We start from the raw sequence: 27,301 nt of genomic DNA on the forward strand, positions 1-27,301 counted from the left end.
TCTTCTTATTGTGCACTACAGTCTGACCTCAATAATAAACTGAGTACAATTATCACCTTTCTGACGGTTTCAACTTGGAATGTATCGTTTATAACATTGTAAAAGTAGAATTCGTGGCAAAGCTGCTGTACTGGATCGCATTAGAGTGCACAAGTGTACCTAATAAAGTGGCCAGTGAGTGTATTTGTAAGACACAGGTGCGTTAACGTACGAAATCCCACTCGGGAACGTGAGAGTCATCAGTCATTATTAACAGAAAATGTAAAGAACTGATGAATTACACGCCGTATTTCCTTTAGTATTATGGGGTACTGTCAGCGTAAATGCTGTCTGACATACGCTTGGGTTCCTTCACTTGTTTTAACTAATTTCAGTTCCTAATTTTCCCCTATTCATATTTTATCGTCTTCGGACGCTACAGCTTCTGTGTACACAAGTTCAGGAGCTCATGCGGAGCATTTGAAAGCAGCGTCTCACCCAGCAGCGGATCGCCGTTAGTGCCGATACCTTCCTCCGCCATTGGTGGCGCTGTTTCGTCCACCAAACGTCTCCCTATGTACGGAAAGAAACCACGGGGGGGGGGGGGCGGAGGTGGAGTCTGAAGGTGGGGAGGGAGAAGAAAGGGGAGAGGAGGAAAACGGGGAAAGGCAGATAGAACAGAAGCGGGGGGAGGAAGGTGGATGATTTACGCCTTAAGAGTTTCATTACAACAAATTTAAGACGCGGTGAACAGGAATAACGCAAGATGATAACGCCCTACTTCCTAGAGAATTTCTGGGTAAGTGTTTTTTCCCTTAATTCAGGCTGGTAACACCGGTGATATTCCTTATTATTCTCTTCAGTGTTCCCTCCCTATCATGTCCATGTCAGCCAGGAATCACTTATTCGCGTTGCCGTGCACTTCACAGGCTTGCTGTCGCTACAGCGGCGGTCTCCCGGGTCGTCAGACGCGCTGGACAGCAGGCCACCGGCTAACGTTAATTTTCTCCGGACATTATTATTTTGCCACCCTGGGGGTTTGGGCCTCTGTAGAGCCATCTAACACGAAGCCTCGCTGTGTCCACCCTCCGCGTTCGCCGATTGGTCGTCTCACAAGTTGCTTTAAACGTTTATGGTCGTATCCATGAATCCTATTGGACGCTCGGGCCGTTAGTCACTGTCCCTGGCCGCACGCGTCATTTTCTTCCGTAGCAAAGTTTCAGTGAGAGGCCAGATGTTTAAGTTAGAGAACAGCTTTAAAACACAAATCGACGCTCATACTTTACCTTAGAATTTTTACTTCTGTTTGTAACTTGTAAAGCCAGTGCTGGAGTGCTCTCACCACTGTTACACGGTGTAAAATGTTGACCATTAAATGCTTAAAGGTCTTTCGTCTCTTACTGAATATTTGACGTGGCTATGTTGCAGCAGGTTGAAGAGCCTGTTTTCGTTATTGATAGTCATCATTTCTGCCTTTACCATCCCGGGTTTCACCGGACTTCTAAAGCAATGAAAACAAAGTTATTAAAAGTAAAAACCTTTTTCTTTTCTGAGCCAAGGCTGTGCTGTTACAATGCAGCGATCATGGCCCACGTTTTGGATTTTTTTAATGTATTGTTTTTCGTCTTATACTTATTAATTGCTGTGGTTTCAATGGTTGACCACTTTTTTTTCAGTTTGAGATCAAGGCGTTATGGATAAGAGCAAACGGTAAATGTGATTACAGAATATGAGAGATAGGTGTTCTTGCTTTCCATTTTCAATGCATTAACATAAACTTTGGCATCATGAAGTATACAGCAAGGCTGTTGTAATATTCGTGTATTTGTCAACAAATTCTTCAGCTAGAAATTAGCTCTATTCATACCCACAAACGGTGACATAGGTTTGAGCCTCACTTGACCTCAGGTCCTTGCGGTGACTGCTATGGGGAATATCCTGTTTACAAAGATGTTCAAATTTAATATAGTTAATAAAAATTACATTAAGCTAAGATTTTGAATTATTTAGAGTACAGTCCTCTGAACAGATTCAAGTCTTTTTTTTTTTTTTTTTTTTTTTTTTAAAGAGGACTTCTTCATTAACTAAATGGTAAAAGAGAAGAGCTGAGACACTCCTGATTCTTCAATCTGCCCTTTGTGCCCTGCAGTTCGCCACAAGAGAATCCAGTGATGGCAAAGATCAGCTGTGTGTTTTACATGCAGGACACATGCACAGACACTTGGCATTAGAAGATGCACCCAATTCACTTTGACTTGACTACAAATCTTCACACATAGACACACATACATTCTTATTTGGTTGTATATTCCCCTTTTGCGCAACATAAAAAAAGTTCACCTATGTAGGTTTATTCCATTCTGTTGTGTTATTCTGGAGTCTTTTTTTGTTGGAATTTTTCCTCTGTGCAATTTTGGCTTGAATCTCTTGATATCCACCATATCAACTCCTCAGCCGCATAAACAAGTTCTTTAGGAATTAACGGCCAGACATAGCACTGCTATGTTGTGTCACTGTCCAACTTTCACCACTGTGTTGGTCACTGGCTGCAGCATTTCCGCTCACTGTATGCATTTGCAAATCGCATTTCCCTTTTTTCTATGTTGAATGTGTGAGAGTTGGTTAGTTCAATCTGGTCTGTGGGAGAGCGAGCCAGAGCCAGAGACAGAGCATTGTTTTTGATTCCAAAAGTGCTGTATGTGAAACTGTCCCCACATTCACTGAAATGTTTCAGTCAGTGGATTAGTATGGTCGCGGTTAGTGGGACCTAATGCTCTTGTTATAGCCCTGGATTTGTGATGAGCGTTTGTTTGATTTGGAGTCTGAAAGCTTATAACATGTCATGGGAAAGATGAATGGCATAGTAATTAGCAAAGAGTGTTGATAAAGCTAACAGCCTAAGGACAGCCTTCTTCCCCCAAGTGTCTTGAGATGTGTGTGTGGTCTAGTAGGCTCTCACATAACTCACTGTGCAAGACAAGTTAGAAGACGAAGTGGGCAGGGGGTCTGCATTTCTGTTCGGTTATCCTCTTAGTTCAGCCCAACCTTAAGTGCTGCTCTCTTTGTGTTTTCCATCTTTGTCTTTGGAAGAAGGCCTTGTAAAACAGTGGTTACATTTCTGTTGTGTAAGTGTGAAAAGATTTGTTCTCCAATCATCTGCTTGTGTTGTAGCTCTCATAAACTTCAACACTGCATTTAGAGGTGGTTAAGTGACTCGTAGTTTGTGATACACTGGCCTGCTCTGGTATTTATGCTGTGGCCATAGACTCGATGTCACGTCCTTAACCATAAGCGCTGATCATTTATGTTTCCAGAACAAACAAATCCTGGGCTGTGTGTGCGTTCCACACTATATATACAGTTCACTATGTGTGTTGGTCTGATAAGTTGCAAAGGCTCAGTGCACCGCTCCCAGACTTATCTGGTCACATGTCCTAGATGTCATCCTGCTGTCTAGAGACTCCACCAGGCTACCACCTGTCTGGAGAGAGTGAGTCTTCTTTAGTTTCTGCTAACCTCCTAAAAGTGTTTTGAAGGCTTACAGTCATACATTTTTCTACTGCCGTCACCAAAAACATGCATATGCTGAGATGTCATTATGTCAGCTAGTACCCTCCTAATCATTCCTCATGTTTCCTGGTTTACTTATGTGCTTGTTGAAACATATGTGATCCAACTATCTGAAGCACACTTATTCTCTACTGTTTGCTGAGTAGCATAATTAGCATAGCTTAATTGGTTACATATTTGCTGTGATGCAAACGCATACATACTTTTACGTGGAAGTCGCTACTTTGTGAATTTAGGTAAACCTCGCTAATACACCAGTATAACATTCAGTTCTCATCAGGGGCTATTTCCATGTGATGGGTTTTGTTACTGCCTGTCAGGCAGTAAACACTTGATTTTCCACACACAGGAAATTGAAACAGGTTTTGTACTGAACAGAGAGGGAATTCCTGTCCTCTTCTGCCTGGCAGATGGTACATGATAAACTGCAGCGCTGTGGTTTTGTCTATCTGTCTTTTAAGGTGGTATTTAAGATTAAGGGTGTCGGCAAGCCAACAGTTTCTTTTTGTGTTGATTTAACTCTGTAATTACATCAGTGTTATTGTTGTGTTAGAAAACATTATGCAGTCTGAGGTATGTTTTGCAGTCCTGGCTCTGTAATATGCAGATTGAACAGAGCCATTGGATTATACTACTGCCTGTTCCCACCGTCTACTTTTTTTAAACCTTGTATTGATCTTAAAGTCTGTGAGATGACGAGAAATCTATGTACTAGATGTAATATATATCTTCATATACAGTGCATCCAGAAAGTTTTCCCAGCGCTCGACTTTTTCCACATTTTGTTATGTTACAGCCTTATTTCAAAATCTTTTTTTTTTTCAAAGTTTTACGAACAATACCCCATGATGACTACGTACAAGAAGTGTGTTTTAAATCTTTGCAAATGTTTTAAAAATAAAAAATGGGGGGAAAAAAATCACATGCATAAGTATTCACCGCCTTCCCTCGATACTTTGTTGAAGCCCCTTTAGCACCAATTACAGCCTCACGTCTTTTTGAGTATGATGCTACAAGCTTGGCAAACCTCTTTTTGGGCTGTTTCTCCTATTCTTCTTTGCACTACCTCTCAAGCTCCATCAGGTTGAATGGGGAGCGTCGGTGCACAGCCATTTTCAGATCTCTCCAGAGACGTTCAATCATGTTCAACTATGGGCTCTGGCTGGGCCACTCAAGGACGTTCACAAAGTTGTCCTGTAGCCACTACTTTGTTATCGTGGCTGTGTGCTTAGGGTCATTGTCCTGTTAAAAGATGAACCGTTGCCCCAGTCTGAGGTCCACTGCGCTCTGGAACAGGTTTTCACCAAGAATGTCTCTGTATATTGCTGCATTCATCTTTCCCTCGTTCCTGACTAGTCTTCCAGTTGCAAAACATCCCCACAGCATGATGCTGCCACCACCATGCTTAACTGTAGGGATGGTATTGGTCAAATGGTGAGCGGTGCCTGGTTTCCTCCAGACATGACACTTGGCAATAAGGCCAAAGAGTTCAATCTTTGATTCATCAGACCAGAGAATTTTGTTTGGTTCTCCCCTCTCTCTACAGAGAAATGCTGGGGCTCTTTCAGAGTCACCATCAGGTTCTTGGTCACATCCCTGACTGAGGCCCTTCTCTCTCAATCCTCAGTTTTGCTGGCCAGGTCGCTCTGAAAAGAGTCCTGATGGTTCCAAACGTCTTCCATTTACGGATGATGGAGGCAACTGTGCTCATTGGGACTTTCAATGCTGCAGAAATTTTTCTGTGCCTCTATACAAACCTGTCTCGGACGTTTACAGACAATTCCTTGGACTTCATGGTTTGGTTTGTGCTCTGACATGCACTGTTAACTGTGGGACCTTGTAGAGACAGGTGTGTGCTTTTCCAAATCATGTCCAATCAACTGAATTTCCCACAGGTGGACTCCAATCAAGTTGTAGAAACGTCTCAGTGGAAACAGGTTGCACTAGAGCTTAATTTTGAGTGTCATTGCAAAGGCCATGAAAATGTGTGTACATGTGATGTGGGCTTGGAATACTTTCTGGGTGCACTCTAAGACTACATGGATTGCTCTCAACTTTTATTTACATGTAATTTTATCAGTTACCACATAAGACTCTCCGAGAATAAGTTGTATGAACTGTACAGCAGTCATGCCTTTACAAAATTCTGTTTTTCTACGTCTGTGAACAGGTGTTATGAGAAACATGTGCATTAAATTTTCTTTAGGAAACCAGTGGACTAAGCAAAAGTCAAAGCATTTTCATTAATGTTAAGCTGTAGCATAACTTCAGGTGAGAGATCTTCAAACTTTCAGCAGTTCTTAGTCAGTGTTGGCTGGAGCTTAGACGAACAGGCTGGACCTGTGTCTAATTATTTATTTTTCTTTCCAGGAAAAGAGCAGGTAGTTTTCATTTAAATATCCCTGTATAACCTGAAGTTATAGTTTAATGCTGTATATTGAAGTCTGCAGTCTTTTTTTTTTTCTTTTTTAACATCTAAGCTCGCCAAAATAAGGTTAGGAGTGAGACCACTCTTTCCAGTGTAAGCATTACTACATGTACAACTGAGACACGAGCTGTCTAGTTTCTGGACTACTACTACTACAACTACAACAGTACATTTTCCATCCAGTAGCATTCTGTAGTGTGTAAACATAGAGCGATGTGTCCGACCCACTAGACACCGGCTGAATATGGTCACTGTTCGCTTCTTTTGCTTTCTATTTTGCGAACTCTATCAGTCTGCAGGATGCAGTCCCAGCTGCACACTGTGCTATTTCTCAAAGTAACTGGGATCGATATGTGTATCAGCATGTTTTTAAAAATCCAAATATTAGCACTTTAATGAGTGTTTCGGAATTTCACAATGTGTGTTTCCCGTTTCCCACCACCTTCTTTTTTTTTAAATCTGTGTGTTTCCAGTATCCCAATGACCAGGGCTTTCATCACTCACTCTCTAGACGAGGATGTTGAGAAACTGTGCGGTACTCTATCACTTCTCTCTGCCCTGTACATGTAGTTATTCAGCCTTAGTTCTATTATCTTATTAGAGATTTGTAGTTAATTTATCTTTACAGTCTTCTGCTTCAGCTTTGTGGTATCAGAATTAATTCCAGTATTGTTACATGCCAAAATGGTAAAACCACCTTGAGTTGTTTCCTGCCTTTGTTTTTTCTGCCTTTAGTATTTTTCTTTGTATTCGCTGCTGTCGCAGTCCACATGAGCACAGTTTATTTTAACAGAATAGCCGCTCTTCTTGTTGCCACTCTGCTGGGTTTGGAGCCCTTGTCATTTCCCTGTTTTGTAGACTTGATTGGCCAGCTGTGAGTGTTGTTCTTATAATTCAGGCAGCTCTAGTGTTACACAAGGTGAGTGTTATGGACTGTTTCACCTTCCTGTCTTGACATCTAATACTTGCGGTATTTTCTATGTCATGCTGTTTGCTGAAGGCAGGGACATAGCTAAATTGTAGTTTGTTTCTTTTTTTAAACCGTAATCTTGTTACATCAGGAACAACATCTCAATGGTCTGCACACTGGTGTAACCTGTAGGCCTGTGTTTGCTTTGTACGTATTGTCTTATTGGATGTAGCTTGGAGGTTCACGCAAACTTCCTAAATTTTTATCTTTTGTCAATGTGAACAAACAATGATTAAGCCATGAGCAAAAACTCCACACTGAACAGCTGAAGTGATTTTTGCAGTCTGTACACCAAAATCCTGTGAAATAAGGTTGCTCCAGGAATCTGGAAATAACTTTAATTGGTTCAGAAACAGACAAGAACAAGAATGAAACCCTCTTATATAGTGGTGTAGTGTAGTAGTTTCCATATTTATCTTTGACACCTAAAACTAGTGGTTTGGTCCTCAGGACACGACGTGCTATTATAGTCAGTTTCACTAATTCACCGGCTATTGTTGTAATCTGGGATGTTTACATTCAGTTTTGCGTTTGTCTATGGATTTTCAGTTCTCAGTTTGTGCATGTTTTGACAATAGAGCACTTTCTAGCGTCACGCTATGATTCACATGTTTCCTCCCTAACTGCCGAAACGACCTAACAGAGGGTGATGCGGAAAGAATGTGATTCTTTACTTCTCTGAAAATGGAAGAAGAATTAAGTAGGATTTGAATTGACGCATTGTCAAAAATGCTAACTTATAAGGGTCGACCCTTAGGAAACTTTCAGTATTGGTGCATAACAACTCTGACCCTGTCACCTGCACTATTATTTACTGAAGACTGTTTAGGTGGTGTCAGGTCCGTGTCAGTGTCCTCTGTTTTCTAAACAAATGGGACTCCTATTTTAAAATCAAACCCATCAATGTCATTATAGCAAAGGTCACCTGGAGTCTTTCTTTTCTTTTCTTTTTGTCCTTTCGGCTTATCCCGTGAGTTTAGATCACTGTCCGCATGTTGATTTGGCACAGTTTTTTACGTCGGATGCCCTTCCTGACGCAACCCTCCCCAGTTTCTACCGGGCTTGGACCAGCACTGCACAATGGTGAAATAGCTGAAGGACAGTATTATAATCTGATTGATTATTCTACTGTACCTACAGTCTACATAGGCCAACTTTCTATACGGTCATTGTATTTGTTATCAGGGTCTTTCAGTGTACAGGAGGTGGCTAAGTAACAGAGTGAGAGATTTCCTCTCCACATTTAAGTGGACCACAGGGTCAATGGTTTGATCCCCGGTCCAGGCTATATATCTCTAAATTACTGTGTTGTCTGCGTATTTAAGCAGCTAAAAACGATTGCTATCACTAGAGGTGGTAGTAAGAAGTCCTTCTGGCTGCAGCTAATGATCGTTCTCGATTAAGCTGCCATTGATGTTTTTGATTTTCAGTTTGTCCGTATGGGGGCAGCACAGTTGCGGAGTGGTGTTAACTACCCCCACAGACGGTCACTAGTTCAAATATACCTGCTGCTCCAGCCTTTGTAGAGTTTGCATGTTCTCTCTGTGCTTCCATGGGTTTCCCCTGGATACTCCTTTTTCCTCCCAGAGACAAATGTACATTGGGTTATTTGGTGACTCTAAATTGCCCATGGTTGTGAATGTGAGCATTGTCTTTGCGTGTCGGTCTCTCTGTGTTGGCCTGGAGACAGACTGTACCCTGCTTATGGCCCTGTAATAGCTAGTCCAGGCTCGACCCTAAATAAGATAATTATTGGGTGAAAATTTACAATAACAATAGAGCTGCACAATATTGGAAAAAAAAACTTTGGCATTTACACTGATGACTTGAAGAGCATGATATGGAAAGCACTGGTCATTCTATGACTGGGGACATGTTTTTAGTTGAATCACAAATTGCTTTTGCTCTGCACGGTCCTTGAACGCCTCACCAGGGAAGTGGGAGGAGATCTGGTCGCTGACCCGACGCTATCGGGACACACATTGGGTAAACAAAGTGTTGGCCACTCACGTTCACTTCCTCTAGTTGCATAGTCAGTCGACCGTTCACTGAAAAATCTACAACGCTTCTGTCGCGGTTCCATGCACAACACTGATTCTGCAACTAATTGTAGCGCACCAACAACACAACAGCTGACTTCGGAGGGAGAAATAAAGTAGTTTAATACGATTGTTAACTCACAATGAAAGTACTATCGATACAGTCACTATCTTTGGTCCACATCATTCACTACGAAATAACAACATGAAGCGTCATTGATTTGCTTCTTTGGATGTTGCTCGTTGTGTGACGTGAACATTGCGCACGCGCACGTCGCAATGGCGACGCAGAAACGATAAGTTGCGCGGACCTAGTTTACAGGTTTCCGAACACTGAGTCGGCATCGTCAAATTCCTCAATATTGATTTGTGTTGTTTTTTTGTTTTTGTTTTTTTGATGAACTGAAACTTAATTTTTTTTGCAGATAATTCATCTGTCAGTGTACTAATTAATTAACGGTGTTAATGGTTCTTAAACCAATTTCTACTTTCGGATTAATAATTCAGCGGTGCCTTCACATTTTTAAAGCATCGATGGAACTGGACACCGTTACCCAGTAGCGTGGTTCCAGCAACAAAGGCAGGCATCTTACAGGCCACCTCTTACTCTGCGTTGTACGATTGCACCTTGGACGTGTCTACTAATACTATTTAAACATTTTTAAACATTTGTTACTCTCAGAAATGGCTAAAATGAGTATGGTTGACCAGAGGGTGCTGCACATGCAACTGGAGGCTATACAGACTATGAGAACGCTACTTGCTGAAAAAGCCTTCACTGTAATTTGTGATCAACAACTGCAATATCCTTGTTATTTGTTAGACTTGGTTGCTGCTCTGCTGACTGACCTGTCTGCATTCCTTTTGGTCCTTTTTGGTATGCAGGGGGACAAAAATAATGGCTTTGATGTGCTTTACCATAACATGAAGCATGGCCTAATATCCTCCAAGGAGCTGACAGACTTCATCAGAGAAAGGTAAGACACACAGGTCCTATGCACTTCATATGATTGTTCTGTATATGTGGGCTTCTGCATGGTTACTATCTTTAACTAGAAGTATACCATTACTCATTGCCCTCATTTATAGAGTGTTTAGTGGAAGACATGCCTTTCCTGTTTTGTGGTTTTCTTGGTATGCAAGTGGATTTTCAAGTCAACACTGCATCTCTACGCTCTTGTATTGTGCTTGTAGTAGTATTAATAATAATAATACTTAGCTTAGACTGCTACTAATATTCACTTGAATGATGCTTAGGTTTTATCTATGGTTGCAGGTAATGATTTCATTATTAATGACTGTGTCTGTTAATTGTTCAGCTTATTAAGTAAAGATAATCAGTACTTACTATGTAAGTAAAATTCACAGCATGGTTTTTGCTTGAAAAATAACTGAGAATAGTAGCCAAGTTTTAGTCCTAGTTCCAGCATTAAAATAAGTCTCTATATTTATGTTGAAACCTAACCATAAAATGCATAGTATGTTTTATGCAAACGTAAGCTCTTTGTCAAAGGAGCTTAAACCTGAGCCCTTCTGTAACTTGACATCATACATGCCTTCGGTGCCTGCCGGTTGATGATAAAATAATAATAACTTATCTTGAAATTCTTCCCACCTGTATAAATATTAGTATCACAACGTAAGAGCTGTGTATTTATATCCTGGTACATGATGTATGGTGTACCACTGTTTGTTTTATTGTTTGTCTGGAACTAATTGTGTTGCTGCCTGTCTTGGCCAAGACACAATGAGGTTTAATCTCAATGAGGTTTAATCTCAATGAGGTTTTTCCCGGTAAGAGGTTAAATAAATAAAAATGTACCAGTGGAATCCACCTGTCGTAGAGGAATGCAATCATTTGCTTTGATCTATCATGCAATATTTTAGATAACATTGTTCACTGAAAGATGCTTGGAACATTCTATTAATATAAAAAATAAAATGTGCTTCTTTGCCTCTTATTATGATAGTAATTAAATTTTACTTTTAAAAATGCAGTTGTTGCTGAATGATTCTTGCTATTGCCTGTTCAATCATTTCTAAAGTTTAGTTCACTTTAAACGGTTTGTCCTAATTTTGTTGTAATGATCACCTTAGCTTTTTACTCTGTTTAAAATAGAACTCTCTATCTGTAGCAGTGTGATGGTTGGAATTAATCATGACAGAGGTAGATGCCAAAGTGGAGATTCTCCATAATTGCTTAGGGGTATAATTTGTGTGTTCACACTGAGCCAGCTTCTACGATAGCTTCAAACTTTCATTTTGTCAGTTGACATTTCAGTTTTTTCCTTTCTGAAAAACTACATTGTGGCTCCCTCTGGTGGGCAACACAGCTCTGTGCATGGTGTTATTCAATTCCCAGCATTTGTACATACATACAAAGAGAAGCATTTTATTTGTTTTTGTTTTAGTTATTTTTCCTTTAGAGTGTATAACATCCATCATCTGCAACCACTTATCTGGTTTAGAGTTGTAGGGGGGGCTGGAGCGTATCCCAGCTGTGACAGGGTGAGAGGGAACATCATGGTTAGGTGCCCAGTCAAGGCCAGCACAGAGACATGCACAGACAACATTCACCCTCACATTCATACCTACAGACAATTTCTGGTTAACCTAACATGGATGTCTTGGGGACACAAATCCACAACCTTCTTGTGTCAAATGTCATATTAAAAAATATGACATTTATAAATGAAAGCTTCTTACTTAATACATTTTTATATTTAAGTCTCCAGTGTTTTTAAAGTTTTATCATGCTCCTCATTGCTGTTCCCCGTGTTTATTGCATTTTGTATTGTATACTTTATTGTAAGTTTTATCTTTTACATTTACAATAATAAGCACCTCATAAATTATTTTTACATTATGAGTAGTGGACGTATACCTGAATATACATCCACTGGGTTTTTTTAGGTTTCAACCCCATGCATGTGAATTTTCCTACCTGTAGATCATTTATAGTGTCACGTGTGCCAGGTACAAGGTACATTCTTCCTAAAACCACATGACCACTAACCCAATCCACATGTCTGTCTGTGTTTCTCTGCGTGTAGCTTATTGATTGACAGGTGTGTATATGATTGCCTGCCTTGCTGACATACGTGTTCTTCACAGTAATTATCACAGTGCATTTTTAAGTTGGTATAAAAATATATCATACTTTATCGCTTCCTGCTGACAGTGGAGAGCACATGACTGTTATTGTCAGTCAGACTTAACAGACATATTTGCTGTTTCATCACAAGATGTAATTTATTTTGTTTTTCAGTTGTGATAAGCTCCACGGTTTCATAGTGTCCATCAGTGACATCTTCAAGACTTTCTATGGTCAGCATTTAGAATGACAATATGAATAGGAAATCAAAGTAGAACAACCCATGCAGGTTTGATAGAAAAAAATGTTTTTTATGATTGTGTTGGAAGGGAGAAGTTCATCAGGACTTGCTGGCAGTATAAGAAGACAATAAACAGTTGTTATTGGCTCACGCAAAGATTGGAAATGGGATTGTAAACTACAATGCATTTTTAGTCTGTTCCATCATTTGTGAGGTTCATGTCTAAGTTTGCTTTTTGCTCCATGGGATGATTGTGTTTGTTTTTGTGCACCAATGTGCATTTTTGTTGGATGTGTCTGTCTGCCTGTGTGTGTGTGTGTGTGTGTGTGTGTGTGTGTGTGTGTGTGTGCATGCACACATGCTTGTTCTGTTTCCCCCTGGCTGACCTGGTTCCTGTGACGTGACTGCAGAGAGAGGCTGGCTAAATGAGACATGCATAATTCAGGCTTTCAGTGTAACACGGCTGCCGTTTTTTTTTTTTTTTTATGTTGTTTTTTTTCTTCCTGTCACTGTACAGCAGAAGGAACAGAAAGGGAAATTGAGAGATAAGCAGCAAATTCAAACACTTTCATGCCCTGTCAACTTTAACATGAGGTTTATGAACAAATCACAAGTCGAAGCACACGCATTTGCCCATACATGGTGCATATGGTCAAACATTTATGTTGCAAGTTCTAAGTTGATGTTTTTTGCTGGAAACTTAAGTTGTTCAGTGACGTGTCCTATCTGAGCTTATAACCTAGTTGCAAATACTTTGGAACAACCTATATAGAATGCAAGTCTTTAGAGTTGGCCATGTTTTCATGAAATTACCAACATAGGATTTTGCTGTTTAACTTGCTAAGCTAATTCAACTTTGTGTTTCCCTCTTCTAGGAGCACTATTGAAGAGGCCTATGCAAGGTCAATGACCAAACTTGCCAAGTCGGCTGGCAACTTTTCTCAGCTTGGGTATGTGGAAACAGCGCCCTAAGATAAACGAATACTTCGATTTAAGTTGCAATGTCCTAGCCTCTGAGCTGTCTGCCCATCTGTTATGCCAGGACTTTTGCTCCGGTGTGGGATGTGTTTAAGACCTCAACAGAGAAGCTGTCTAGCTGTCACCTGGAGCTAGTGAGGAAACTGCAGGAACTTATAAAAGAGGTTCAGAAGTATGTGGAGGAGCAGGCCAAAGCACACAAAAAGGTAAGGACATGGAGAATTAGACATATTGTTGCATCAAGGTGTTGGCGTGTAATTTGAAATCTACTTCTGCTGATAATGTACCAAAGTTTATGTAGGAATACTGTCACAGTTGTTTCACTACCTCAAATTGAAAGGTTTTTCTAAAGAAAAGAAGCAGGGCAGAGTTAAAAGCAACATATCATTTACGTAGAATGAATTGATATATTGCTGTGGTTGCTCGAGTAGAGATGTTCTAAACGCCACTGTCACTCTTTCCCTTTAGCCCAATTATCACACATAGTTTGCTGTTTGAGTGTTACCACAGGTTTTGTGTTCACCAAGAAAAGGTGTTGTTCAGATATAGATCCATTTTCACCCTTTGTTTCAACACTGTAGTTATTGTCTCTAGAGTGAAAAAGTTATCTTCAAAGTAAAACTCAACAAACAGAAAGTAGATTATTTGAGGCCATCTTTAGAGAACGCAGCACGCTCTATTCTGTGACACTTTCTTTTTTCTTTTTTTTTACACCTCACTTCTCTATGTCTCTTCGTGCTGAGACATACCACCAAGTCGTATCTCACGCATGAAGTCACAGGAAACAAATAGGAACTGGAAATTAGTGGGGTTAGTTTGTGCTATGAGCATAAAAAAAAAAAAGGCTGCCACATCTCTGCTTTTGTTTTTTTGGCTGAGTTGCAGATACAAATACAGGAGAATAATAAAACTAAAACCAAACGCCTGTACTATCTGGAAGTATGTGTTTACAATTTTCACAACATTTAGGATTTAGCAGTTTTGTAGGTTTACTCCAATGAGGTTTACAATATACCATGACATGCATAAATAACTATAAGTGATGAAGATGAGTGAAACAAATAGCCCACCTATTGTATTGTATATTGTTTTTGCAACTTCTAACTCTAGTATTTGTTATAAAAAGCTACTAAAATGGACAAAGTGCTATATACTTATATAGCGCTTTTATCCAAAGCCATTTTATCCAGTGGCCATCTGCCATTTACCATTTGACACGCTGGAGATGGAGAGAGGGCGTGAAATGATGTTTTACTAGAATAATAAAAGAACTCTGGGAAAAAACACTTCTTTGTTCGAGCTCTCTAATAAATAACGATATTCCAGGATAAATGATGACTATGCATTATGCAACTGGAGTGTAGTGGTTGACATTTGGGCATATTGTTTATCAAGCTGTTTGCTGAGTAATGGTAAAATAAATTTGTGCATGGCTAGACAAAAGAAGAAGTGGCGTCCACCCTGGAGGCCGTCCAGAACATCCAGACCATATCTCAGGCTCTGCAGAAGTCCAAGGAGATCTACAATGCCAAAACTGTTGAGCAGGAGCGGCTCCGCAAAGAGGGGGCCACCCAGAGAGATGTGGACAAGGTGGGAGGTCACACTCGCATGTAACACACACACACACACACACACACACACACACACACACACACACACACACACACACACACACAATCATGGTATGGTAATAAGGCATGATGAAGTGCCTTAACCCTGCAGTCTATACAGAAACTTTAACCTCAAAAAGCTTCTTGCCTTCAGATGTTAAATGAAGCTTGGTTTCCTTGCCGATTGCTGATCTGGGAAAACAGAGCTCCATTGTCTACAGTATATAAACTGATGATAGCCATTTATCTGTCTGTTTATACTTTGCAGGCTGGAGTGAAAGCCAAAAAAGCCACAGAGACCTACAAGTCATATGTGGAAAAATATGCCACAGCTAAGTCAGAATTTGAACAGAAGATGGCAGAAACTGCACAGGTACTGTGATAATTTAATTTCCTCATTCTCTGTGCATGTGCTTACATGAAATATGTGCTCGCAATACTCTGTTTATTGTTTATCTCAGTGGTATGTAACACATTTATTGTGCAGTGTGTGTGTGTGTGTTCCGTGCTCTGTATCATCTCCAGATTGTGTTTTTTCCTCTGCAACAGAGTCATTGTGGAAAGACCTTATTGGATCCATCTGAAAGACTGATTAGATAAACTCCAAATTAAAATCAGATCAACAGAATTTGGCCTCCTCATCTTCCTACACCACAACAGCTCCACCACCAGAAATGGTTCCATTTAGCCCAACAGTTTAGTTTTGCCCAAGAGAAAGCGGCGTTGCAGCTTTGGATCACAGGATCACAGTCTGCAGCTCATCTCAAACACAGCACATGTGGACATGAGTTATAAACACTGAACACATGTGCTCTCTGACATCACTGGTTCTCCAACATGTGTGTTCTCTTTGTCTGAGTGTGTCTGTGGGTGGGTGTGTCTGTGTGTGAGTGTATGCTAACTGTTATCATGGTGAATTACAAAAGCACTGCAATAAGTTGTGTAAGTCTCTGTAGTGTAAATGCAGGAGTGAGTGGCTCTTTATCGGTGTCTGTTTGTGGTTAGGAAGTCTCATCTTCCTCTCTGTCCACACTATGATTTTCCAGTTTATGATTATTTATACTCGTTCTCCTTGGTTTACCCCTAAAACCAAGAGTTTGACTCAAATGGAATTAAATAGGCGCATTTAAGACTGATATGAACCCCATGCTGCTGCAGAAAGCCAGAAATGAACCCCCATCAATGTACATGAAGAGAGTAAAGGACATCTTAGGACCTGTGTGTGTGCTTGAGCTGTAGACCTCCCATCCCATAGGAATTGACAGTGAAGAAATTAGGGGAAGTTTCCTAGGCTGCACTTAACATACTTTTTGTTTTTATGCCTGTGTAATGAGACAGACACCGTGATCCAGAATTGCTGGCATGCCCTTAATTTGATTTCAAGTGACTCGATGATATGTTGCGTTGCCATGTCTTAACTTCCCTCACCCCGTCTCACAGAAATTCCAGGACATTGAAGAAAGCCACATACTCCACATGAAGGAGATCATTCAGTCATACTCTCAGTCTGTCGACGAAACACACATCCAAATAGGAGAGGTGAGTGTCCGTCTGCACACAAAAACACAAACGGCATCCATACGTACACTCTGACATTCCTGTGGTTGGAGTAGGTGTCGTGTTGACTTGAGGCTGTGCTCATTGGGTTCACTGTGTGTCATATCAATTAGCGTCATCTTTGATCTCACTAATCATTTAACTGAGAAGCAGGAAATGTTCCATTCAACCTTTTATGCCAAGCAATTAAAAACTGATCAGAACTCCCTCTTAGTCTATCTAAAACACCTCCAGAAGTCCTAACACATGCCAGTCTGACAGTTAAAAGTGCTCCTGTTTTTATCTGGAAGAGTGTGTGTGTGTGTGTGTGTGTAGATTTTAAAAAAATGACATCAAGTCCAATTGTGAAGGTGTTTTTTTTTTTTTAAAACATGATTCACAACTGTAATAAGTATTTAACATTAACCAGTGATATCTCTGTTCCAATTATTCTGTGGCTCCACCGTTCTGATGCTGCTGTAGCTGTAGATTCTTTATTGTCCACAGAGGGCGACACATCTCCACCAAGAGTATCTCAGTACTCCCTGCAGCTTCAGCAGCAACTTGGAAACACTGTGTAGCAACAGGCACTGACGGTTATTTAGCCCCACGGTTCCTGCTCCCGAGCAGGAGATGGGGAGTGCCGCTGCCTGCTGCTGAGCCAACTTACCAAAAATCCCAGAGGACAAGTGGCCAGTCTTTCCAAACCTGATAATCAGAAGCAGTCTAAGAAGTCGAGATTTGGTGATAAATACAGTCCAAATCAGTTTGTGAGGAACTTTGGGAATGCCATTATTATGCAAGCAAAGGACGACGGAGGATAAAACCTGTTTCAGCTTAGTCACTAAGCCCACATGCCTAAATGCAAAGAAGTAAACCCAAGACCAAAATCACCACACACAGATGTGTATTGTCAAATTATAAAATTCAAAAGTTAGAAATAATATACAACAAATCCCCAGTGTTAGATATTTCCAAAAAAATGGCTATACGGTTTAAATAACCTTGAGACAAAAATTTGATAAACACACACTTTGTCCAGTTCCTTAGATTTATGATAAAGTAATTGTACCTGTGTATATATACACTTTGGTCAGATTACTACTGCATACTTGAATAGAGTGCATTTATGCGAGTTTTTCCACACAAATAAACAAACCGTCTTCTCTAAGCACCTAAAATCTTGGTAATGTATAATCGCCAGTTTTTTCTTTTTTTGTTTTTTTTTATGAATTCAAAAAACATATTAAGGATAATGTTAGTGTTATATAAGACTATCAAGGCTTTGTTGGATCTATCATAGAGAATAAATGTCAGAGAAGTTAAATGAATGAAAATTCACTAAAATCAGCTAGTGAATGTACTTTCAAACAGTGCTCAGCCAGTATGAGCTCAGTAGGCATGAAGGCTACAGGGTTTAGACAGTATGAGAGGGTGAACAGTGTAGAGAAGGAGAAAGACCTTTTTTTTTTTTCTTTTTTTTTTTTTTTACATGGTATGTTTGATCTAAGAGGAGTGCAGCGTGTTGGCCCCTGCAGAGAGAGCTTTAACCGTACATAAAGGAAGGTGTGTCTGACAGTGTGCGTGCTGTGTTTGTTTTTGTAAGTGAGCATTTGTGTGCGAGTCAGGATCTCTTGAAGGCAGATACATGTTTCAAAGATGTGTCTCCACGGGATGAGGTTTGTGTGAGAGAGAGGCAACCAGGGCATGCAGGTTGATGTCATTAGTGCCCTCCATCATGGCAGCAGCACCTGACAGATCGCGTGTGCTGCAGTGAACATACTTCCTCACTGTAGCATCTTCCCTGCCCCCCACCTCCCCCCTAAACAGCCCCCCTCCCTATACCCACATCACCCTCTCTACCCCGCATCCTCTCCTGCTATGGCACTGAAGGCTAATGCACTCCGCTTCGCCACAGGGGCCCAGTGGCAGACGTGTGTGTGTGTGTGTGTGTGTTTGATGGTGGAGCCACTCTGCGCTTACAGTATCACGCACATCTAAATGGTTTGCGATGGCACAGTCAACCGCTGTTCTTCATCCCCATGCCTATACATCTCTTTCGCTTCCCCCTCAGTAAACACACAAGCACACATGCACATCCAAAACAAACAAGCATCAACACTCACTTCCCTCTGATACTGCCCAAAGGGCATCAGCAGAGCACAGTGCCAACAACAATGATCCAAGCTGACACGATAGAATGACAGTAAAGTACAATATGCCTCCATAGGCCAAATACAAAATAAACATCAACTAATGACTAGGTTGTGCCGATAACATGCAGAGCTACAGTAACAGTATTTTGTCTCCCATCCTGTTTACCTGAAAACAAAATGCAGCCAACAGTCAGCACATGACACTAATTCTTAGTAGTAAAAAATCACACACCTGAACAATTTAAATTCAAAAGCAAGAACTATATAAAGTGTGTATGTATGTCGTTCATTCATTTATTTATTTTGAAGGTCCACAAAGAATTTGTAAGGAACATTGAAAACACCTCGGTGGAGAGCTTAATCCAGAAGCTGGCCGAGAGCAAAGGAACAGGCAAAGAGAGACCAGGTAAGCCACTACAATCTTGGATGTTTTCTTTTATATAAGTGTGTTTCAGTGACAGACTGACAAAGTTCCAACGTGATTAGAAGTGCTCTCTTATTTATCCATTATATAAGACCAATATTTCACATTTTATAAAGGTATTTAGATGTTTGTACTAGTACTTCATAGACGCTTTTGCACACCTGGGTTTTTTCCAGTTCTTCCTGGTAGTGAGTAGGTTATTAAGTGTCTGAACTTTCCACAGAAGCTCTGTGGCGTTCAAGTCTGGGCTTTGGCTCGGCCACTCAGAGTCAGACACTTACCATATGGCCACTTTAACACTGGCTAAGCCAGGTGCTTGGGGTTGTTGTGTAAAAAGGTAAAACCACCACCTTAGTCTCTGGTGGTATGTATTCAGGTACCTTGACCCCTCTTTCAAGTCTGTTCTGAAGAGTAATCTGCTGTACTGTAGTGACCACTGGGAACTTGAAGGGGACACACAATACATGTCCCAAAACATGTCCATAATCTGCTGTCTCACTAGTTGTCCCAGCTTCCTACTATATCATAATTATTAAGGTCAATCTAAGCTTCTGGGTACAATCAAAGCCTTTGAAATAAATTGGGACACCTTTTGAAAAAAAAATTGTTTTGTTGGAATCTGTATGATTTTATGTTATGGAGACCTTCAGACCTTTACTATGACTTGTTTTTTGGCCGATGTGTGGTGTGGATTTTGGGATTTTATATAAACAGGTGTGGGCCTTTGTGACTATATTCAGTCAGTCACTTTGCTACACGTACAGTTTGGACCAAATCCACAATTTGCCAAACCAAAACTCTTTTGACTTTTGATAAAAAAATTTTATGTCAAAAAGGTCTTTGGTCACTATCTTCCGTGGTTATCAAGAGTAGATCAGTGGACAAAAATGTATATTTTGTCAATTTAAAAGTAAATCTGCATAAAGTGTGCAAAAATGAAGGAGTGTATTTTTCTGAAATGACTGTTATTTATTGGTCAGGGGACCTTCTGCCTGTTGCCTTGTGGGGAGGAGAGGGGGTATAGAGAGGGGCAATTAGAAGTAGGAGAAAGCCATCAGAGTCAATCATAGTAATCTGCTGTAAAGGTAGGCAGACTTGGCATTCCAGTAAGCATGTGACACACGGGGCTTTGCTGTGCTCGCAGACTAAGCAGGCAGAACCAACCTTTTCAGGAGGTCAGAGCTCAACAATGACGCTTGTGTAAACTTTGCCATGCCACAATAATCAAGGGAATACTCCTCAAAATACTTTGGCTCTACACCCTCGCCTCCCACTTTTTCACTCAAACACACACGCACGCACGCACCCCCCCACACACACACACACACACACACTCGTAGCCCATTCATTTGTGTGTTACTCTTTCAGCTCTTATAGTAGTTCTGAAGATTGTTGGACACTCTGTTTTACTTTAACTTAATATTTGCTCTGTAGAATCTGATTCATGTGAACAATTGAAATTCATGTTGCAAATATCCAGTTACTTCACTAGCGCCTGTAGTTGTACTACATTACGTCAGGTCATAATCACAAAGGGTTCACCTCTGCTGTGTTTGTGTGTACACAAATGGCGACCCCTGTGTCCAGACGCTGGATTCAAGGAGTGGTGGCCTTCATTTGTTTAGACAGCAGAATTAATTGAGGCTAAAAAACGGTCACAAAATTCCTCTTGTATCAAGCTGTTCATTGGGGATGGTGCAGCAGCTCCAGGCCTGTCAGAAAAATAACCTGCCTGTCCCCTGATTAAATAGCTGAACGGATGGCCGGTCCAGTGCCTTTAGAAAGAGAGAGAGGTTGAATAAACTTTCTATTGCGGAAACAATCCCAAAGTGACACGCTGCGAGGCAGGGGGGTTCGGAGTGTTCAACGATATCCAGCTGAGCTGTCAACTGGCAGTGAGCCAGACACGCAAACCCCCACCCCTTTCCCACTCCCAGTGCCATGTGAAGCATATGCAATTTAAAAAACCATTCTCTGCTCATGCGTGACTGCATGCTTCCTTCACAGAGAGTAGAAAGAAAAGAAACATCTTCCCCTGTATAAACAAAGTCATCTGTCTGTTTAGGAGTTGTTTAAACAGTTCCTAATGTCTGCGCAGATTTAGGTCATATTCATGTGTCTGGTGTTTAGACTTTTTTCTGCAGTTTGTGTGCATAGATATTGTCAGATGCAATCACAGGATGCTAGCGGCATAGAGTTCCTGCTCTGCCTGGGCCTTACGTAGATCCACGTCATTTGTTTAGCATCTCAGAGCTTGAATGAAGAATGCAGTGTATGTGTGCAATTTTCCAAAAATGTTCCATTTTCTTGGCTTTAATTACTTTTGTTTGTGGCCTCAGGTGATGCATTTAAAGAAAGATGATGTCAAATGAGATGATGACTAGAAGTTTGCTCTCTAGAAAAACATTCACTTAATGAGTCCAGATACACCTGTTTTATGCTAGTAGTGACCAAATAGAGATGATGAAATTACTGGCTCTGTCACTTCCTCCCGGAAGAGAGAGATCTTGAATGAGCATGCCAATTTGGTCTTGATTGACACAAAACTTGTGCGCACACATACACAAAAAGACTTATTGTGGTTTTGTGTATTCGCCAGCGGTCAAGAGGCCTGATATTGCACATTAGAGTAGATCGCTCATTTGTGTACTTTATCCACTTCACTTGATATGATGCATGCCTCTCGTGACTCGCCGCTTCCCTGCGCTTCACTCAGCATTACACACGCCTAACAATGCGTCAATTCTGCTTCCGACTGACGTCCTCTGGAGAGATTGCACTGGGCCGCTGCTACTGTATGCATTTTGAGTTAAAATATCATTAGCTTTGTTGTTTTCAGGTCAAAGAATGTTAGTGTATCAGAAATATTGCCAGAGGGTCCTGCCCCATCTCTCTCTCTTGCTCTGTCACTCTCTTTCTCGCTCTCTCTTTCTCGCTCTCTCTTGGTCTCTTTTTTTCCTCTCTCGCTCTCTCTCTCTCTTGCTCTCTTTCTCCTGCTGCTAAAAATGTTTCAAGTTATATGCAGTATATCTGTGTCTGTTGTGTTTCACAGCAGACACAGAATAAGAATATGCATCTTAAGATGAATGTTTACAGTTAAATATTGATGCAAGCAGCCAGTTCTGCTCACATATCTCTTAACTGCAACATTAGTATTGTTAGTGTTAAATTATTTTGACGGTCTAAACATATACACTGCTCTGGTCTATCTGTTACCATAGCCTGAATTATTAAAATTGTATTTTTTGACACAGCTGAAGTATCACTCTTTATAACGGCACAAATATAGACACAAAAAACCCCAACATCCTGTATTTCCCTTATTGACACACGTACACAATGCATGTGTAGATGGCTCTGTTTTTTTTTTCTTCTGTGTGCATGTGTGTGTGTTTTGTGAGTGTGCATGAAAAGGAAAGTGCCAACCCTTTTCAAATTCAAGCGTATTCACAGAGATTGACAGGTACGAATCAAGTGCAAGGCCTCATAGGTAAATGTGCATAATTTATCAGTATTAAATTAAGTTTGTCATCACATGAATGATGGTCTCCAAATTACCAAAAGTAATGTTTTTTTTGTTAACTTGACTGGTTGTCCTCCTATGATGTGGAACATATGTGACAATTTGTTAGTTCAAGCTATTAATCAAGGTTGTCAGTAGACTCTTTATGCATTTATGTGAATGATTCTTTAATTTTTTTCTGGCCTTTTTTTTTTTTTTTTTTAAAGCTTGAGAGTAGATATGTCTCTCTGACATCAAACACCTCTGTGTGTGAAAATTGGACTTGTTTGTTCTCTTGTAACAGGGTTAGTGACTTTCTGTGTCCCATGCTGCTGTTTGCTATAAATACCAAGACTCTGTTGAGAATCAGTTCATGACTGTGGTGATTCAGGTGTCCCAGGTGGGGTTTTTATGCGCCTCTGTGAGGAAGACTCCGTGCTGTGGAATAGTGTTTTGTGTCCCCAGGAGTGAATGTGTCCCATCTTTTTGAGGGCCACCAGACACACAGTTGACTCCACTATTGACCCTGTCTGCCCTCTGGGACCAGCCTAGCTCTGTTTTTATACACATGTCTTTTATGGCAGACTAGACTGCATTGTGTGTGTGTATGTGTGTGTGAGAGAGAGAGAGAGAGAGAGAGGGAGAGAGATTATTGCGTGATGTACATTCACAGCATTCACAGCAGTGGGTCATTGACCCTTTCCATGCCAAATGAACCCAAATGATTTTTTTTCCTCTCATTAGGGCCCATTGAGTTTGAAGAGTGCAATACAGCTATTGCTACTGAAGGTAGGTCTTGTTACAATATCACAATAAAAGATTCACCGTACAAGATAGTTTCAACAAATACAAAAGTGAGATTTTACTGAAATAAAGCTGTTGTAAGTAACTAATGGTGGATTTGATTGAGAACATGTTTAATTTCATTGTTTGTTTTTTTCTGTGGTATAATATGGTTTATTTTTGTTTTTAAGGTGCTAAACCCAGAAAGCGAAAACCATTTGGCATCCCAGGTCGTAAGAAAGACAGAGACACAGACTCCACGTAAGTGAAGACTTTTGCATGCAGCATAGTTCATAATTCAGCTTATTTTAGTTTTACCTCCTGTAAACTTTCTAAGAATTACTCATCAGTATATTTGCTTTCAGGGAGTCCACAGAGGTTGAAACTGCTGTGAGTATAATTTTTTTTCTCTCCCTGTGACACTTTTGTATTTACTTTAACCCTGCTCTGTTATTTGGATTTCAAACGGCAGGAGGTGGAAAAGATCCTTGTTCATGTTTATGCATTATGCACTTTACTACTGAAACATGTGACTCATTGTCTCTGTTCCTTCGTTTGTTTTGCAGATTTGCTCATTCGTTCATTCATTTTTTTTGTGTGTGTGTGTGTGCTTGTAGAACACTGCCAATGGTGCTCCCCCTGGATACTATGGGGCCATAGACATCCAGAATGCTGTGAGTGAGCAAACGCAAACACACATTTTTATTTTATCAGTCTGTTTCTTTTTGTTGTAATTCAAAATAACTAAATATATTTCATTAAAATGCTTAAAAATGTAAAAAGAAAGGCTTAATGAAAATGAGACGGATTAAAATTTTTGAAATGGTTGAAACATTAAATAGGTTTTAGTTAACAGCTAATTTTGTGCCCTATTTTGAAGTCTGTATCATTACATCTGTTGAGTTTTTTGCTAAGCGCTTTTAAAGAATATTTTGCACAAATAAAATGGGATAACATATACTCCCAAGTGGTGCACACAGTTGCATATTCTATCCACATTCAAGCATGCACACCCATAGGTACACAGGGTGAATACAATTTGCCGTCAAAACGGAGCAGAAGACATAACACAAATGACAATGCTGTTCATAATAATTACAACCCCAATTGCAAAAAGTTGTGAGGATGTGTAAAACAAAATAAATCAGAATGCAACAATTTGCAAATCTCGTCAACCCATATTTTATTCACAATAGAACATAAACAACATATCAGATGTTGAAACTGAGACATTTTATTATTCCCTGGAAAATATGAGCTCATTTTGAAGCAACACATCTCCAAATCTTAATTGGCAACAGGTCAGTAACATGACTGGGTATAAAAGGAGCATTTCAGAGAGGCAGAGCCTCTCGAATGTAAAGATGGGCAGAGGCTCACCAATCTGCGACAACCTGCATCTAGAAATTGTGGAACAATCTATGTTAATCTATGATTCTCAACTGGACATCACTGCATAGGCTCAGGAGCACTTCCAGAAATCACAGTTTGCTGTGCTATCCACAAATGTCAGTTAAAGCTGTATCATGCAAAGAAGAAGCCAGATGTGAACACGAACCAGAAACGCCGCCTTGTTCTCTGGGCCAAAGCTCATTTAAAATGTCTGAGACAAAATGGAAAACTGTTCTGTGGTCAGATGAGTCAAAATTTGAAATTCTTTTTGGAAACCGTGGACGCTGTGTCCTGCGGACTAAAGAGGAGAGGGACCATCTCGCTTGTTATCAGCAGATTGTTCAAAAGCCTGCATCTCTGATGGTATGGGGGTGAATAAGTGCCTATGGCGTGGGCAGCTTACACATCTGGAAAGGGACCATCACTGTACATAGAAGTTTTGGAGCAACATCTGCTCCCAACGTCTCCTTCTGGGAAGGCCTAGCAGATTTCAGCAAGACAATGCTAATCCACATGCTGCATCCATCACAACTGCACGGCTTTGCAGAAGAAGAGTCCGGGTGCAAATCATTGCATTTTGTTTTTATTTACGTTTTTGGAATTTGGGTTGTAAAAGATACGTATGTACGTGGCTTCTAATAGTACAAAACAGTTTTTGATTATCAGATTATAAAATATTATTGCACTTAAGGCCAAATAAAAGAGTAAACTTCTAAAGGACATTTTCATCGTGAACAATTTAAAATAACTTGAAAATGAAAGCACTCAAATCACCTGAAAAACATGAACTTAAATGCTCTTTAAAAAGAAAAGACATTTGAAATAAAATAATATATGCTCAGTTGTACTTTGAATAAAACTTGGCTTTATCCTAATTTCAATGTGATTGTTTTTGGTTTTGTTTTTTTTAGAATGTTCCCCAAGTTGATGAAGAGGGTTTCTGCATCAGACCGGAATTAAATGAAAACGATATCCTTTTAAATTCACACTTTCTGGCTTAGTCCAGCTTCGATCACATCAAGGATTTATCGCCACTTGTTTTTCTGTCTGCAGTATGAGGCCCGGTCCAAATAAAACCAGACTGCAGATGATTTCTCTCTAAGTATTCTGTATTGTTGTTGCCTCCTTAACTTTTTTTTTCCCTTACATGCCAAAGAGAACTCCTTCTATTCGTCCAGTGACTCAGAGGATGATGAAGAACCGAGAAAGTTCCATGTAGAAATTAAGCCCGTACAGCCAAACAATGGCATGCATCAGAGCCGAGCCACCATTGACGAGCTTAAAGCCTCCATCGGAAACATCATTCTGTCACCATCGACCTCGGTACGGCTTTATGGCGTACAGATATTAAAGACCCCAATGCAAAACCTGTTGCTGTGCTGTCCTGTTCAGGCAAGAGTGTGCACTGCCTCTGCAACACTAGATGGCAACAGGAGAATGTGGAACCTCTGCTGGGGCAGATGGGAATGTTGTTTAACTAACCGTAATATCTCCCCTGTAGAAGTTTGCCATTAGTCACTCTTTTCTTGAGGCTTACTTTATTTACGTTGGAAATGCATGTATGTTATGTCTAATTTTTTTCATATTCCAGATTGGCTTCTTATTCAGTGAGCTTTCTGTTTGCACACTTTTCATGTTGTTTTTACTTGGAATTCTGGAATTTGCTATCGAACGAGGCTGGGATCATTTTTTTTTTTTTTTTTTTTAAGAATAATATATCAAGAGCTCTGAAACAATAATTTCTGAGTTAAGTATCTGATGTTGTTGGCCTTTACTACAGACTCACACACATGCACAAAGGCCTCCTTACAGGCACTTAAGGGACTGCTTTGTGGCAGTGGTTGGCAGGCGGCTCACACAATCACGCACAGTCTGATCCATGACCTCAGTCATGGAGCCCTTCACTCAGCTCCTTCACCCTTACCACCCTTTTCGCCAAGTGGGTCTAGCGGCTTTCACCCACTGAACTCCTCCGCTGCACATCAAATGAATGTCACGGCATCTTCCTCCCCAGCTTTGGCTGTCTCCCTCAGCTTCTCCCTTCCACAGCTTTCACCCTTTCATCACTGTTCCTCCTCACTGTTTGTGTTGAACCCTTACTCTCTTGTTTCTTTGTTTGCTTTCACTCTTTTTGGTTTTATTGGAGCCCACTTGCTTCTAGACGGGACTCTGTTGTGGCTATTTATGAATACTTTAAGGGGTTAGTTGCCTGGATTTACAAATGTTTTCTTTTTTCCACACAGGAATTAATGATAAATATAAGGGTTTTTTTTCTATTTAATGTCACATTAATGAGGAAAGACGTTCCCCTTTGACTTTGTATATTGTAGTTTGGTTTTGGTCGTCGTTGAGACTCACTCGCAATTACTTTCTCATCTTAAAAGTACAAAAAAACACAAAGTGCTCTTTGAGTATTAGACAGATTTGTTTTTGAATCCAAAATAGTAATGACAACATTTTGCCTTCCTCCTTATTCAGATTCATTTTTTGCATCTTTTTCTTGTTTAACAGAAAGAAAGGTTTTGGATTAAAGTCAAAAACTTATACATCTAAGGTGTTGGTAAATGTTGCATCATCTGGTGTGAATTATTGACATTTT

The 27,301-nt window shown here is 40.3% G+C and overlaps 1 protein-coding gene across 17 annotated transcripts in view; it reads left to right on the forward strand.

Annotated features, from left to right (window-relative positions):
• Positions 1-618: 618 nt before the first annotated feature.
• fcho2 (FCH and mu domain containing endocytic adaptor 2) overlaps positions 619-27,301 on the forward strand; it is a 42,419-nt gene continuing 15,736 nt past the window's right edge. For 3 of the 17 annotated variants that reach the window (XM_067483950.1, XM_067483953.1, XM_067483959.1), the window contains exons 1-14: positions 620-778; positions 9,872-9,963; positions 13,197-13,271; positions 13,364-13,505; positions 14,737-14,889; positions 15,178-15,282; positions 16,350-16,448; positions 18,911-19,007; positions 23,272-23,316; positions 23,502-23,571; positions 23,676-23,700; positions 23,928-23,984; positions 25,614-25,671; positions 25,850-26,025. In XM_067483950.1, the coding sequence (XP_067340051.1) occupies positions 746-778; positions 9,872-9,963; positions 13,197-13,271; positions 13,364-13,505; positions 14,737-14,889; positions 15,178-15,282; positions 16,350-16,448; positions 18,911-19,007; positions 23,272-23,316; positions 23,502-23,571; positions 23,676-23,700; positions 23,928-23,984; positions 25,614-25,671; positions 25,850-26,025 (1,227 nt within the window). In that variant the 5' untranslated portion in view covers positions 620-745. Of the gene's footprint in view, positions 779-9,306; positions 9,767-9,871; positions 9,964-13,196; positions 13,272-13,363; positions 13,506-14,736; positions 14,890-15,177; positions 15,283-16,349; positions 16,449-18,910; positions 19,008-23,271; positions 23,317-23,501; positions 23,572-23,675; positions 23,701-23,927; positions 23,985-25,613; positions 25,672-25,849; positions 26,026-27,301 lie in introns of those variants that run through there. The other 14 variants (XM_067483949.1, XM_067483947.1, XM_067483948.1 and 11 more) reach the window with 10 other exon arrangements.

Source organism: Channa argus, chromosome 18 (genome assembly GCF_033026475.1).
Source record: "Channa argus isolate prfri chromosome 18, Channa argus male v1.0, whole genome shotgun sequence".
Classification (NCBI taxonomy): Eukaryota; Metazoa; Chordata; class Actinopteri; order Anabantiformes; family Channidae; genus Channa; species Channa argus.